Source organism: Arachis duranensis, chromosome 4 (genome assembly GCF_000817695.3).
Source record: "Arachis duranensis cultivar V14167 chromosome 4, aradu.V14167.gnm2.J7QH, whole genome shotgun sequence".
NCBI classification, from domain to species: Eukaryota; Viridiplantae; Streptophyta; class Magnoliopsida; order Fabales; family Fabaceae; genus Arachis; species Arachis duranensis.
Genome location: NC_029775.3, coordinates 19274915 through 19289109, shown reverse-complemented (window position 1 = coordinate 19289109; position 14195 = coordinate 19274915). Strand labels below are relative to the sequence as shown.

At 36.2% G+C, this 14195-nt stretch overlaps 1 protein-coding gene across 1 annotated transcript; it reads right to left on the bottom strand.

Annotated features, from left to right (window-relative positions):
* Positions 1 to 11484: 11484 nt before the first annotated feature.
* On the bottom strand, positions 11485 to 13707 carry LOC107483652 (protein FAR1-RELATED SEQUENCE 5-like). The gene is made up of 7 exons (XM_016104260.1): positions 13575 to 13707; positions 13356 to 13473; positions 13170 to 13271; positions 12867 to 13079; positions 12629 to 12686; positions 11780 to 11971; positions 11485 to 11598 (listed from the first exon to the last, which is right to left on the bottom strand). Exons 1-7 carry the CDS (start codon positions 13705 to 13707, stop codon positions 11485 to 11487), a joined length of 930 nt encoding a protein of 309 aa, XP_015959746.1.
* Positions 13708 to 14195: the final 488 nt, after the last annotated feature.

Sequence of the window (14195 nt, the reverse complement as noted above, 5' to 3'; positions counted from 1 at the left end):
GATCAACACCCATCTCAGCCATCCAGCTCACGGTTCAGTCCAGAACCAGCCAATATTCATATCATACACAGCTATTCCGGCTCACGGTTCAATCCAGAACCAGCCAATATATAAACAATTACGGCCCTTCGGCCAATGGCATACAAGCACTTCCACCACCATCCTCCACATCTCACATAATCATCAATGATCCTCATTGATCATTCATTTTCCCTTGCTTCACTCGCAAGTTACCACATTCACTAGCCTTTCTTCTCATAGCTAGACATATCATAATGATTTAGGATATAAGTGGTGAGATCGGAGACTTAGAAGTATGAGATTTGACTTTTAAAACTCAAAAATCAACTTTGGGATGAAAACAGGGCCACGCGCACGCGTGGATGGCCTCTAAACTCATCGACGCGCAAGCGTCATGCACGCTAACGCGTGGATTAAAAATTTGCCAATCGACGCGTACGCGTCAACCACGCGTACGCGTGGGCGTCCTCGTGCCCCAGGCACAACACTGGCACAGTTCTGGCATAACTCTCTGGAAAATGGCTGGGCATTGGGTGCAGCACAATCGGCGCGCCCGCGCACATCACGCTCACGCGTGGATGGCATTTTCGGGAAGAACGGCGCGCACGCGTCAAGTGCGCCCACGCGCAAGGGGTCATTCTGCTAAAAATTTTCTAAGTTAAAAGCTGCAGAATTCACCAATTTAAACCCCAATCTTCCAACGAACATAACTTCCTCATTTTAAATCGTTTTTCACCCGTTCTTCGAACGGCATGGACTTCCCGGATCCAATTTCATTTTAAACAGGTTTGACACAAAACAGAGATCCGTATTCCAAGTTATGTCCCACCAAAGTATGCCCAAAAACCATATTTTCATACAAAACCACAATATGCCATTTTCAAAACAAGTCATTTTCAATTCTTTTCAAAATCAATCAAAACATGCCATTTTCATCCATTTTTCTTGAAATCAATAAAAATACATCAATTTCAACATCATAAATCATCATTGTACACAATCAATATCATACTCACCATAAACATGGTTCAACCCACAATTCAACCATAACTAATCATCAAGCATATATCACAACATGCATATTTCTCATACTTCATACCACCAAGGCATCATTAATCATCATTACATATATGACCACATCATATATATCAATAATTCAACAACATCAACCATTCAATGCCTATCTTAGGGCCTCTAGCCTAAGTATTTCTTACCACATTACATATTAGATACGGGAAACCGAAACCATACCTTAGCCGATTTTCCCAAGCTCACCCGGAGCACTTCCAAACCACTTATCCACAAGCTCTCAAGGCCTCAATACCTCCAAGAACAGATTTTTCACCACCAAGCCCTTTCCAAGCTTTCCAAAATTACCAATCAAGCTCCAATATCCACACATACACAACCTAAGCCACAACCATCATACCCATATACAACATCTCAAAACTCAAACATCATAAAACAACAAAATTACACTAGGGTTAAGAACCTTACCACACCCAAGGTCCAAGGAAACAAGATTAACCTTCTCCTTCAAGAGAGTTAGGTACTATAACATCAAAGAACCCAAAATCTCAACATTTCACCCATGAAACTCGAAAATTGGTGAACGCGTGGCCGCAAACGGAGCGGCAATCGGAGCTCTAGATCAAAAGTTATGGTGGTTTGAAGATCAACCAAGGGAGAGAACTTGAGAGAGTGTTCCTCCTCCCTTTCTCTCTAATTTCAGCTTGTGTGTGTAACAAATGAGGAGAGAGAGTGCTGAAAACTAGGGTTTTGGTTAAGTTATGTTGGGCCAAGGGCCCACTTTGGGTCCAATTGGCCCGGTTTGACCCGTCCGGTCCAATCTTGGTCCGATTTCTATAAAATTGGTACCGAAATTCTCGTCTCAATCTCCTCTATCACATTTAGCCACAAAAATCACATTTTGGGCTTTCTAGAATAAATTCTCATTTATGGATTAATTAGCCGTTAATTAACCGGGTTTTACATAATATGTTAGTTGTTCTTGGTGTGAATATGGTTAATGGATGTTGCTTTTGAATGATTACATGTAGAAAACCAATTAATCATTGAACCTTTGATTGTGTTGATTAAGCGAAAAGAAGTAGTTGGGTGTTGGAATTTTTTATTACTAAGTTGTTATTTGGTTATGGTCTAGCGAACAATAGGTACAATTGTGTAAATTCTATATAAAATTGGTATGTCTTCTGATCAAATTTACTTTTTATGCGCTGTCCCTAATTTTAAATTAGTTGTGGGTTATGAGAAATTGATTTTATTTTGTTGATTTCGCTTGAAATGAGATTCAAAGCTGCTATGTTTCCTAAAGTCCATGCCCATATTTTGTTGATTTGTACTGTTGAGTAAAAGTTAATTTTCAAAGACCATTCCTTGGTTCAACTAATATGTTTGGTTGTCACTGATTGGTGTTTATTTTGATGCGTTAGTTGTTCTTGATGTCAATATGGTTAATGGATGCTGCTTTCAAATGATTACATGTAGAAAACCAATTAATCCTTGGACCTTTGATTGTGTTGATTAACAAAAAAGTAGTAGTTGGATGTTGGAATTTTTTATTGGTGAGTTGTTATTTGATTTATGGTCTGGCGAGCAATAAGTGTATTTGTATAAATTCTATAAAAAATTGGTGTCTCTTTTAATCAAATTTACTTTTTATGCACCTTTCCATATTTCAAATTAGTCGTGGGTTATGAGAAATTGATTTTATTTTGTTGATTTTGACTGAAATGAGATTTGAAGCTGCTATGTTACCTAATGTCCATGCCTATATTGTCGTTAATTTGATACGTCATAATCATGTCATTAAAAAATGTTTCAACACCACCTTAACTACATTATCGTATCCATTGTAACCCTTTTGCTTATTAGGATATATTCTATTACTAATCATATATACATATAGGTGGTTTCTAGTAAAAAATACTCCTTCTTTGAATACCATTATCTCATCTTTGTTTTATTATCTTTGAATTCTGGTACAATTGCTATTATCTGATGTTATGTTTTATAGTAATTCTCCTTTAGCTGAACTTTAATAGTATAATTTTCATGGTTGTAATTCTAATTCTGGTCATATTAATGTGCACGCCTATATGTTACTTTATGTCTTTTTTTTGTTGAATCGTATTTTGTTTCATAATGTTGTGCTTAACTTTATTTCTTCCTATTCTTGTACCGCTGACTTAGTTGAGTTTGGGGAATAAAAGAGAACTTTATACCAGGAAATAATTTTTGGTCTGTTGCTAGAAATCACCTTCAAGACATGGGAAAGCCATATTACATCATTAAAAAAATTTGTATTTTTATTCTAATTTATCAATTTGTTTGCTTCTAATGGTCGCGTTTTATGTTGACAGTAATTATTAGAGACAAGGTGCTCATCATGCTACATTGCAGATTTGTTCAAAGATCTAGAAACAAACCAGGCCCAAGCAAAGCTAGGGGAGATAGAAGCAATGGATTTTGGTTTCCTGAAGCTAGTCCCGAGGTGGCCTGTTAAACAAAGCATAATGGTTTTGTTGGCTAAGGCCTACAACACTGAAACGAGCATGTTGACCATAGATCATGGAAACATCTGCATTGGACCCGAGCTATTTTAGCGTGTTTTCAGAATCCCGCCCGGTGGTGAGTATAACTTTCTATGTTACACATCATTCAGTCGGTTAAAATAGTTTTGGTTTCCATGGTTTTTCCTTTTTTCTACCTATTCTGCTATTCCGACAGTACAACACGTCATCTCACCGTGGTGTATCGATACAATACTCGTTGTTTCTAATCTAGGGAGATATCGTTGTCCGTTACATATTTTCAGCTCGTTAGAACTGGCAATCAGGAAGTATCAACTTAAAAATAACAAGTCCTGTGAGGGTTGCATGTTCACTTTACTGGTAACATTTTAAATTTAAAATGGTATTTAATTTGACTCACCCTTGTATCCCAACACTTAATATGTGTTTGCAATATCTGCAAGTTTTGTACTTCCAGAAGTTAAAGCATGGTGAACTTGAAAATTGTTAAGAACCTAAGCCGTGGCTTTCTACAAGAACTGCCACAGAGCTCAGCGCTATGGCATCAACTGTTCAACTAGAGGTATTCATTGAAGAAAGGATAAAGACGAGCCCATTGGGAAGAGACTCCGTAGTAGAATGTGTCATAGGACGGAAGGGGACACTGGCACCTCCAGCTAGCCAGAAACAACAAAGGAACCAACCGATCTGGATGATCTTGAACCAAACACTCTGTCAACAGTGTTGGTGCAATATTCAGGAGTTGATGAATATTCTAGTGAATTTTTTGACAGGGAAGTGAATGGAAAAAGACTCTGTGCGGCTGGTATGCATGTTTTTTTTGTTACGGCTACTTAGAATGCATATAGGTTGTTAACTTGACAAAGGTATTCTTGAAACAGAAATCTTTATATATTATCTCAGCGAGATCCAGAGTGCGAAAAGTTATTGGCAGAAATCGAACGGCGTTACGGCTAGAAATGTCAATTGAGTCCAATACCTTAGGGCTGGCCCTAAACCCTTTAAAATAATTTTAGCCCATATCCCCATAAATTATAAAAATATATTTATAAGCCCTGCCCTAATTAAGCCCCACAAAAAAAATTAAAACAGGGCTGGCCCTACAAGCCCTAAAAACCCTTATTCTGGTACTTGAGAATCGGCCTCTTCCTCCCTCACTCCCTAAGACCTGCGCTGAACGTGAAGACTGAAGATGAATTCGTGCACTGAAACCTGACGCGGTGAAGCCGAACGTGAATTTGGTGCTTCTCCTCCTCTTTGATGCGGTGCTCTTCCTTTTCCCTGACGCAGTGCTCTTCTTCCTCCCTGACCCCGTGATGCGGTGCTCCTCCTCCTTCCAGACATAGTGCGCTTATTTCTGCTTCAGAGCTCTAAAGGTGACTTTCTTCTTCTTCTCTCCCTCTCTTAGAGTTTCTACCTTTCTAATTTGCTTATTTCTTCTTGATTTCAAAATTGGATTTTTCAAATTAGTTCAAATTAGTTTGCCATTGATTTAGGGGGAAAAATTGGTCATTGATTTAGGGTACCCTATCCACAATGAAACCACTAAAGAAGAAAATAATTGCTTGTTGTCATTTACATTGCTTTTATTCTGAAGAAACCAATATTCTAACTGAATTTGGAATAATTAGTTTGCAAGTGGTAATGGAACCGAGTATTGTTGAGCCTCCAATATTCAGTTTATGCTTTCTTTTGATTGTAATTATGAAATTGCTTCAGAATCAATAATGTCATTTGTGAAAGCATCAATTGTCATTGGAGGGTATCGCTGTATCAATTGATTGATAACCTTGTAGTCTTTGATTTGGATTTATCAAAATTAAGCTTCAGTTCCTCACTTTTGCTCCATAATGCAAGTTGCAACCACTTATGCTCCATAATGCTGTTTATCTCCTTGATTATACATGTTTTCTTGGTATCTTTAGTAATTCCATATATCAAATTTTGTAAGAAAATTTACTATCTCAGTGTTGATGTAGTGATGCTATGGCCTTTTGAAGTTAACTTTGGATTTTGAAGTCTTTTATGCAGATGAAAAAATTTATGTGTTGATATTTGGATCTATAAGGTTTGATTTATTCATTCTTTGTAAAATTATATTCTCTTAAATGTCAAATTGGAGGTCCTTTGTTTTTTCTTGACTTCTTGGGATGAAAAAGGCTTGTTCAGCAAGATATTTAGGAACATATTTTGTTCTTATTTAGATCAGTTGATTATAAAGTGCGGTTTGGTGCAAAAGGCTATAAAGTGGGTTGTTGTTGTTGTTGTTGTAGAATTTTAATACCCATTATTTGGATATGATTAGGAAATTTATAAACATGGATGATGAGATTATTTCTGAGACTCCTGTTCAAGCTTCTGGTAGTGTGGATTCTGGCGAAAAATCTAACGTTTGGAGGCTTTTTAAGAAGATTGGAAAAGACAGAGATGTTATTGAAAAGGCTTAATGCAATTTTTGTAATCATGAATAGAAAATTGGGAAAAATCCAAAAACTAAGAATAGTTACGGGACTTCTCATCTAAGTCGTTATGTAGTTTCTTGTAAATCCATAGCCCTCAGTATTAGATTTGACGATGATATAGAGGATCTTCCAACTAAAATTGATCAGAATGTTCATCGAAAAAACTCACTCAGGCTATAGCAAAACATGATATTGCGTTTAGCTTTGTTGAATATGAAGGTATTAAAGATTGGATTAATTACATTAGTCCAACGATTATAATGCCTTCTAGAAACACTTTAGTTTTAGATCTTAAAATGATTTATTCAACAGAGAAAGAGAAATTGAAGTAGAAGACGTCTAGGATACCTAATAGAATTTGTTTAACATCTGACGTGTGGACAACATTTACCATTGAAGGATATATTTGTCTAACAGCTCATTTTGCTTATGAGAATTGGCGACTAGTGAGATTTTGAATTTTTGTCGAATGATTCCTCCCCATACTGGGACTAATCTGGAAGCAATCTTATTTAACTCTTTGAAGCAATAGGGTATTTATAAGAAAGTATTCTCTTTTACTTTAGATAATGCTTTTGCAAATGACAACATGTAAAACATCTTAAAAACTCATCTATGTAAGCAAAATAGTTTGTTTTGCAATGGAGAATATTTTCATATACGTTTCTCCGCTCATATTTTAAATGTGATTGTGCAAGAAGGGTTAAAGGTTGCTGTTGGAACTTTATTTAAAATAAGAGAGAGTGTGAAATATGTGAAAGCTTTTGATGGGAGAATGGTAAAATTTAAAGATTGTGTGCAGCAAGCAAAAATTGAAAAAGGTGTTGGTCTAAATTAAGATGTTCTAACTTGATGGAATTCTACATATATGATGTTGGAAAGTACAATTAGATTTGAAAAAGCATTTGACATCCTTAGTATTGTAGATGGAGCTTATAAACATTGTCCGACAAATGAAGAATGGAGCTTAGCAAAAAAAGAAAAAATGTGTGAATTTTTAGATCCATTTTATGAAACTACAAACCTCATTTCGGGTTCATCATATCCAACATCAAATTTGTATTTTATGTAAGTTTGAAAAATTTAATGTCTTTTGGAAGACAATCAAATTTGTGATGATGCTGTTATTATGAACATGGCTTTCAGAATGAAGGTGAAGTTTGATAAATATTGGAAGGATTATAGCACTGTCTTGGCTTTTTTTGGAGCCATTCTTGATCCTCAATTAACTTTAAAGTTCTTGAGGTTTTGTTACAAAAAATTAGATCCTTCAACCTTTGAATTGAAGGCAAATGAAGTATTGGAGAAATTTAAAAGGTTATATAGAGAGTATATAAATACTTTTAGTTGTTCAACAATTTCTCAAAGTAGTAACCAATCTCCTAAGTCAGCTGAAGAAGGAAGGCTTACAAAGTAGAACAAAATGGTGATGAAGGTATTTAATTCAAATCTAGTATTATTTTTCTCCTATTATGTTTATTCATTACTTAAATAATCTTTATACTACATCTTTTAGGAGTTTAGATAATTTGACTATGAAATCCAAACTTCCACAAATAAAGATGAATTAGAGATTTATCTAAAGGAAGGTTTGATTCACACCAATGAAGATGATTTGAGGTACGATGTGCTAAATTTTTGGAAGACTAGTGAGGATAGGTTTCCCACTGTCAGTTTTGGCCATAGATATTTTAAGTATTCCCATCACTACAGTAGCATTTGAGTCTGCATTCAGTATTGGTGGACGTGTTTTAACAAAATACAGAAGTTCCACTCTTCATGAGCATGTCCAAATACTTATTTGCACAAGGAGTTGGTTACGTGGATTTGTTCTAAATCATGATGGTAAACATTTATGCGATTTTTTAAATAATATTTTAAATTAAGTTTCTAATTGTTTTTTAATTGGTTGATTTTAGATGATAAAATTGATGAAATTCATGAAGAAGAAGTGTTAATGGAATCAATGCATCCTTCTCAACATTTATGAATTTAGATGATGAATTTTTGTGTAAATTTTATTTTGAGTTTCTAGAGACATTATTGATGGTAGATACTAAAGAGTAAGGAGAAGGGTGATGAGATAGTGAATGCCATGTTTAATTTCTTGATGTATATAATTAAAAGTTGGATTTAATATGATCAATGCACATTATTAACATTTATTTCTCACTTTATTTATTTTCTATACATAAAAATGACAAAGGGATAGAACAAGCTAATGACTTTTAATAAGTTTTATGTGTGTTGTTGAGATAGAGAACAATATAAAAAAAGGAATAGGTGGCCCATTGGTTGGCCCTAGGGCTTTTGGCCCTTAGGACTTTTTAAAAATTTGACCCTATTAGTTATAGGGCCTTTTGTTCTTCTGGCCCTATAAAGTAGGACCAAAACCCTATAGGGCCACACATATTGACACCACTAGTTACGGCCCGTAATCCATTAGCGTGGATCCAATCCAAACCATAATTCTAAAAGGTTCTTGTTGTCGCACACCTAGTCTACAGTGGTCCTCATTCTCACTTAGGATGACCCCGACCTTCAAAACACCCAAACCGTCACCGCAGCCCGCCCATCTGTTACTTCGGGGACAGAAACTTACTGAGCGGGATGAACAACGAATCAAAAGGTGGGGGTGTGGACACATCTCTTGATAGACAACAAACAGTAGCGTCGTATGATGGTAGACCATACCTAGTCCTGGCAAGGGAGGACTTGTGCATGCTGAGACCGCGTTCTTGATTTAATAGCAATGTATGTAACAAAAAAATATGTTACTACATTTTGTTTTTGTTCTCATAGTTTGGAGACATTTATATTTTAAGATCCGGTGATGTAGGTCGTGTACTAAATGTATTTCACATTCAATGACTCAGTGTTAAAAAGATTCACGTATGATTTCTACTATGTGTGTCTAGGGATACTGGTAAGGATACTTTGTATGAATCATTTATGTGCATTATAGATTATGAACAGTAACAAATTCATTTTTGGGCAGAAAAGGGTGTTAGTACTAATGTACTTTGAGGACGGGCCAACTCCCGTGTATGTGGGTTTGGGTGAACACGATGGTGCCGACACAAGATATTTTGATAAGGTAGCAGCTTTAAAGAGAAATTGGGTAAGTCTATTTGCCATACGATATGTTACTTATATCGTTGCACCCGAACAACTAATGTGTTTCTCTTTATCCGTGTACGTAATCTGCCTAGTTACAATTGCATATTGTTGCAATAGTTTTTTCTCGTATGTATGACCCGTCATTGGTGGGTGTATGCATTTGATGTCTCCAAAAAAAGGCTTTTGTATTAGATAGCTTACGCACGAAACCACATGATACATCACAGATGAGGCTAGATACATATGCAGTACCACAACATCTCATGACTCTGTTAATATATATAACCGGTAGTATTGTATTCTATTTAAACATTCCACGTGTTTCAGGGAAGGCTCATTGAAAACATAGCTCAGGTGGCCATTCCCACGTATAAGCCCACTCAAAAAGGCCTGTTTGCACATATGCCTCTATTCCAATACAACCAAATGAGTGAATCTCCTTCAAAATCTTGTGATATCTTAATTGGTAAGTTTCATTGCATGCATATCGTTTTCCTAATACATCATGTTGTTTTCATTCACATAGTTTTGATTGTGGTGTATACGCAATAAAATTCATAGAGTACTAGATTGAAAGCGAAAAACTGAATGACTGGGATTATGTGAGCTTCCAATTCCATAGCTAAATAACTAATTATGTAAACACACATTACTGTTTGTACCTAAATGCATTTATTCAACATAGATTTTCACATGCAGGACACAATCAAGTTATACAGGTTGAAAATAATGCTTGACATCATTTTGGGCCATAAAAGTTCAGCCATTAGAGAGGCACTGAATGCCGTTGATAGCCATTTTCAACCTGTTGTGCGCCGTAACCATCCAAGAAACAAACATATGGAGGTTAGGACACTGTTAACAACACCTGGCACAAAGAGGATGCTTCGGTAAGCTATAGGATTGCCGAAGAAAAAGCCCATCAAAAGGAGCTAAATATGAGAAGAAAAAAGATGCATATTACATTTTTCTTTACCTAGTCCGGGGATACCCTCATATGCTGAGCTATATTTTATTGGAAATTAATATTTTCTTTGTCTTACACACGATGACTGTTTGATTTGGATCCTTATGTTTGTTTTGGATTCTTATGTTGTTTTGGATTTTGTGAACCATGTTGAACTTTGTTGGCTAATTCAATGAGAATTCATGTACTGTGGATGTGAATTTTATTTTTCGGAGATTGGTTTGTCCTTTTTTTTGCACAGGCTAAACACTTACTATGTTTTAAGTTGTTTTTATTTGCAATGGCCAAACATGTTGAGGTTTCAAGATGTTATTTTTGAATGTGTTTAGTTATGGACGTGACTTCAATGCAGGTGTCTTTCGTTAGCTATGGATGTGTCTTCTAACGTATGTGTGTTTGTTGGTCGTGTATTGTTCACAGGTGTCTGAAAACGGATCTGTCATCTGCTCGAAGTGTCTTTTGAGTTTTCGTTTAGCTATGGATGTATCTTTTGCTGGAGGTGTTTTTGCCAATGTGTCTTTTGTGTTTTCATTTACTCATGGATGTGTCTTCCGAGAGGTGTGTCAATGTACGTCGTGTCTTGTTCGATGATTTTTATATATGGATGTGCCTTCTGCTGGAGGTGTCTTCTGCCAATGTGTCTTTCGTGTGTTCATTTAATAACGAATGTGTCTTCCGATGGGTGTGTTTATTTTTGTTGTGTCTTCTCCCAAGGTGTGTATATATGGATGTGTCTTCTATTAGAGGTGTTTTCTACCAATATGTCTTTCGTGTGTTAGTTTCATCACAAATGTGTCTTCTGAGGGGTGTGTTTATTTTCGTCGTGTCTTCTTCCGAGGTGTGTGTATATATGGATGTCTTCTGCTGGAGATGTCTTAGACCAATGTGTCCTCCGACATGAGTTGGTTATTTGGTTCATATCTTTTGTGTATGTGTCTATTTACAGATGTGTCTTCCACCAGATATATCGTTTGCTTACGGTGTTTTCGTAGGCTTCTCTGTCACTGGATATGCCTTGTAATAGAGTTTTCTTTTTTTGGATTTTTTTCCTTTTCATTAGAATCAAGGTTTTAATTGAAGACTTGTTTGATTCATGGTGAAGCCTAAATTAAATAAACCTACTTTCTTTTGTCCTCTACATTAAAAGGAGATGAAAATCGTGATTATTTTGGTGAGCTAAGTCAAACTTACAAAACTTATAATAGTATAATAATATTAGTAGATGACATTCAAAAAGTAATGATGCATCCTCAACTTAAGATGTTTATTAAATAAAAAACTTGAATACTTTGTTAAAGAAAAGTGGAACAAAAATCAAAATAAAAAAAGAAATTCTCCTTACAAATCTATATTCAAAATTCTAAGTATTTCGAAAAGAGTTTAACAAAGAAATGAACCCGCCATGTTCTTGTGATTCATTTGCTCGCACAGCAGAACCCACCACTAGATTTGGATTCACTGTTTCATCATTTTTCTAGAAAAAAGCAGCACACATTAAAAAAAATTGTATTTGTCTCCATCAAGTCATGTTAACAAGTGGTTCGAAAGTAACCAAATGGTAAAAACATACCAGAGGTGCATTATTCTTCTTTCTTTGCATAGATTCTTGATCAAGCTGTCCAGTTTAAATCCAAGCATCTTCAATCTTGGCTTACCTTCGTTGCCACTTTTGAAAGACCTTGAATGTTAGATGCACTAAGAGCGGGCTTACGTTGTGTCACCATGCCATTCTGTGTAGTTGGAACACTTTTGGACTCCAAGTTTGCACGATAATCAAATAGCTTGTCCCGTAACTCGTCAAGACCCGAATGTAACATGGACGCTTCTTCTTCACATGTCACGAAATTCTGGACAACATTAAAGAAGTGTGAACACAATCCTCTGAATATGTTATGGCTTTCGTCTGATCACTTCTCGTCATGGCTGTTCTTCATGAAAGTGTGTTTGTGCTGTACATTCTTGCTCTATCAAGGGAGTACATAGCAAGATGGTACTCTGTCTACTTTGTAATAAAAGTACATAGCAAGACAATGGCAATACAGAATACCTCTTGATTTAAACATGTTGCACTTGCACCAAACCTTATGTGTCAATGGGTCAAACTCGACACTGTTTGTGTAGTACCTAGACTACCTATAAAGTAGGTATTGCTTGTCTACGGTCACATAAAACAAATCACCATCTTAAGTCACACCACGAACTAAACAATTCCCTTTTTTCCTGAATTCCTATTGTACTTCCATAAACATAGAGGTCGTGTACTCACGTTGAAATTGTCTTTCAATTGTAGAGCTAGATGAACAGGAGACAACTCCTTTAGAGTCTGCATTATCGTCCTCCAGTTCCTTTTACTCCTTGATACCAAGCACGTTGTCATACTCATCCACGAATTAAATCAATCCACTCTTGCAATACAAGAAACCGCCGTAAAAAGCATGCATACTTTCACTCTTTTGGGTACTTATCATACCAATCCAAAATTCACTTTGATAATAGACTAGAACCCAAATTCGACGATCATCATAAAGGTCTACAAAAAAAACCACCATCATGAACACTGAGCTACATCACAACACACATCTATAGACTTAATGAACCAAATAAACATCGACCTTCAAATAGAGACATCCCATAAAGTATCCAAATAGGTTATAAATCATCCGATGAAAATGGGACCTAAAAGTGATTATACTTAAAAAAAGATTCACAAGAAATTTACTCTTCAAAAAGAGTATAAAAAACAAATCTGATAGCCATCTGGTATGCTCTAGGTTAAACTCAACAATGAATGTTGCCCAATCCTTCTCGAAACATTCCACAGAGCAGGCATTCCAAACAATGCCAGTCATTGTAGCATGTATTTCTCTGTACCGAGCATATCCTTCGAACTTATGTAGTATCTTCTTCAATATGTGCCATATGCACCACCAGTGACGAATATTTGGAAAGACATTCCTAATAGTACCAAACATGGACTTACACTAGTCTGTGATGATGGCCTGTAGGGGAGTTCCCATGTACTTCAGCCATTCCGTAAAGACCTACTCAAAGATACATATTTTCTCGTTCCCCAACAAAGCACATCCGAGCAAGGTAGACTTTCTATGATGGTTGACACCAACGAAAGATGCAGACGGTAGTCCATGCCTACAAAAAATACAGCCACAAGTAAGAACTCACGATAATGTTAAAATTATAAACCTTTCAAAAGAGGAATAAACACACACATACTTGTTTTTACTATACGTTGTATCAAACGACACCATGTCTCCATAATATTCGTAAGATGCCATGCACCTTGCGTCTATCCATAGCGCACTCCTAAACTTGTTAGCTGTATCCACATCTACTGTATAAAAAAAATTTGGGTTGGTATCTTTCATCCACATGAAATAGCTCTTTATTTCCTTAACATTCACATTTCATCACCACAGCACAGATTGCTTGTACTGTAATTTCTCACATCATTTTCTGAGTAACCCAAATTTGATGACCTACCAACCTCGTTTGTCAGTGCGAGGTAAGTCTTGTTGGGCCATATGCCAACCTCATCATTGTCCTGAATCACACACTTGGCATGCATGGTCGGTTTCCTTTACTCGTGGTAATAGACAGCTTGCTTAGCAGAATACAGGTGAGTATGCTTCAGTTCTAATTTGGACACCATCCAATTATCTTTCTGCCTATCAAACATCACGTACATCCTTGCTCTGTATTTCGCGGTTGTTATTTTCTTTACCCGAGATGCTGCCTTCATTCGAGACTCTTGATAACCTTCATAATTACAATGTATCGATTAGTTAATGGGTATCCTTGACCCCTTCCTTGTCTTATCAAAGTTGGTATTCTTTGTCCTAGTCACAAATCCTACTTTCTTTGCATAATTAGAATAGAACTCTTGTGCCCGCTGCAACAAAATAAATTGTAATCCTACGTACGAGATTCTATTGGAATTCGAGTGTGATCTGACAACTACAAATCCATTCAAACAACACAACATTCAACACCGAACACACTTAAATAATTAATTTCCAATAACTCTTTAGTATTGTGACAACAATATAATAAATT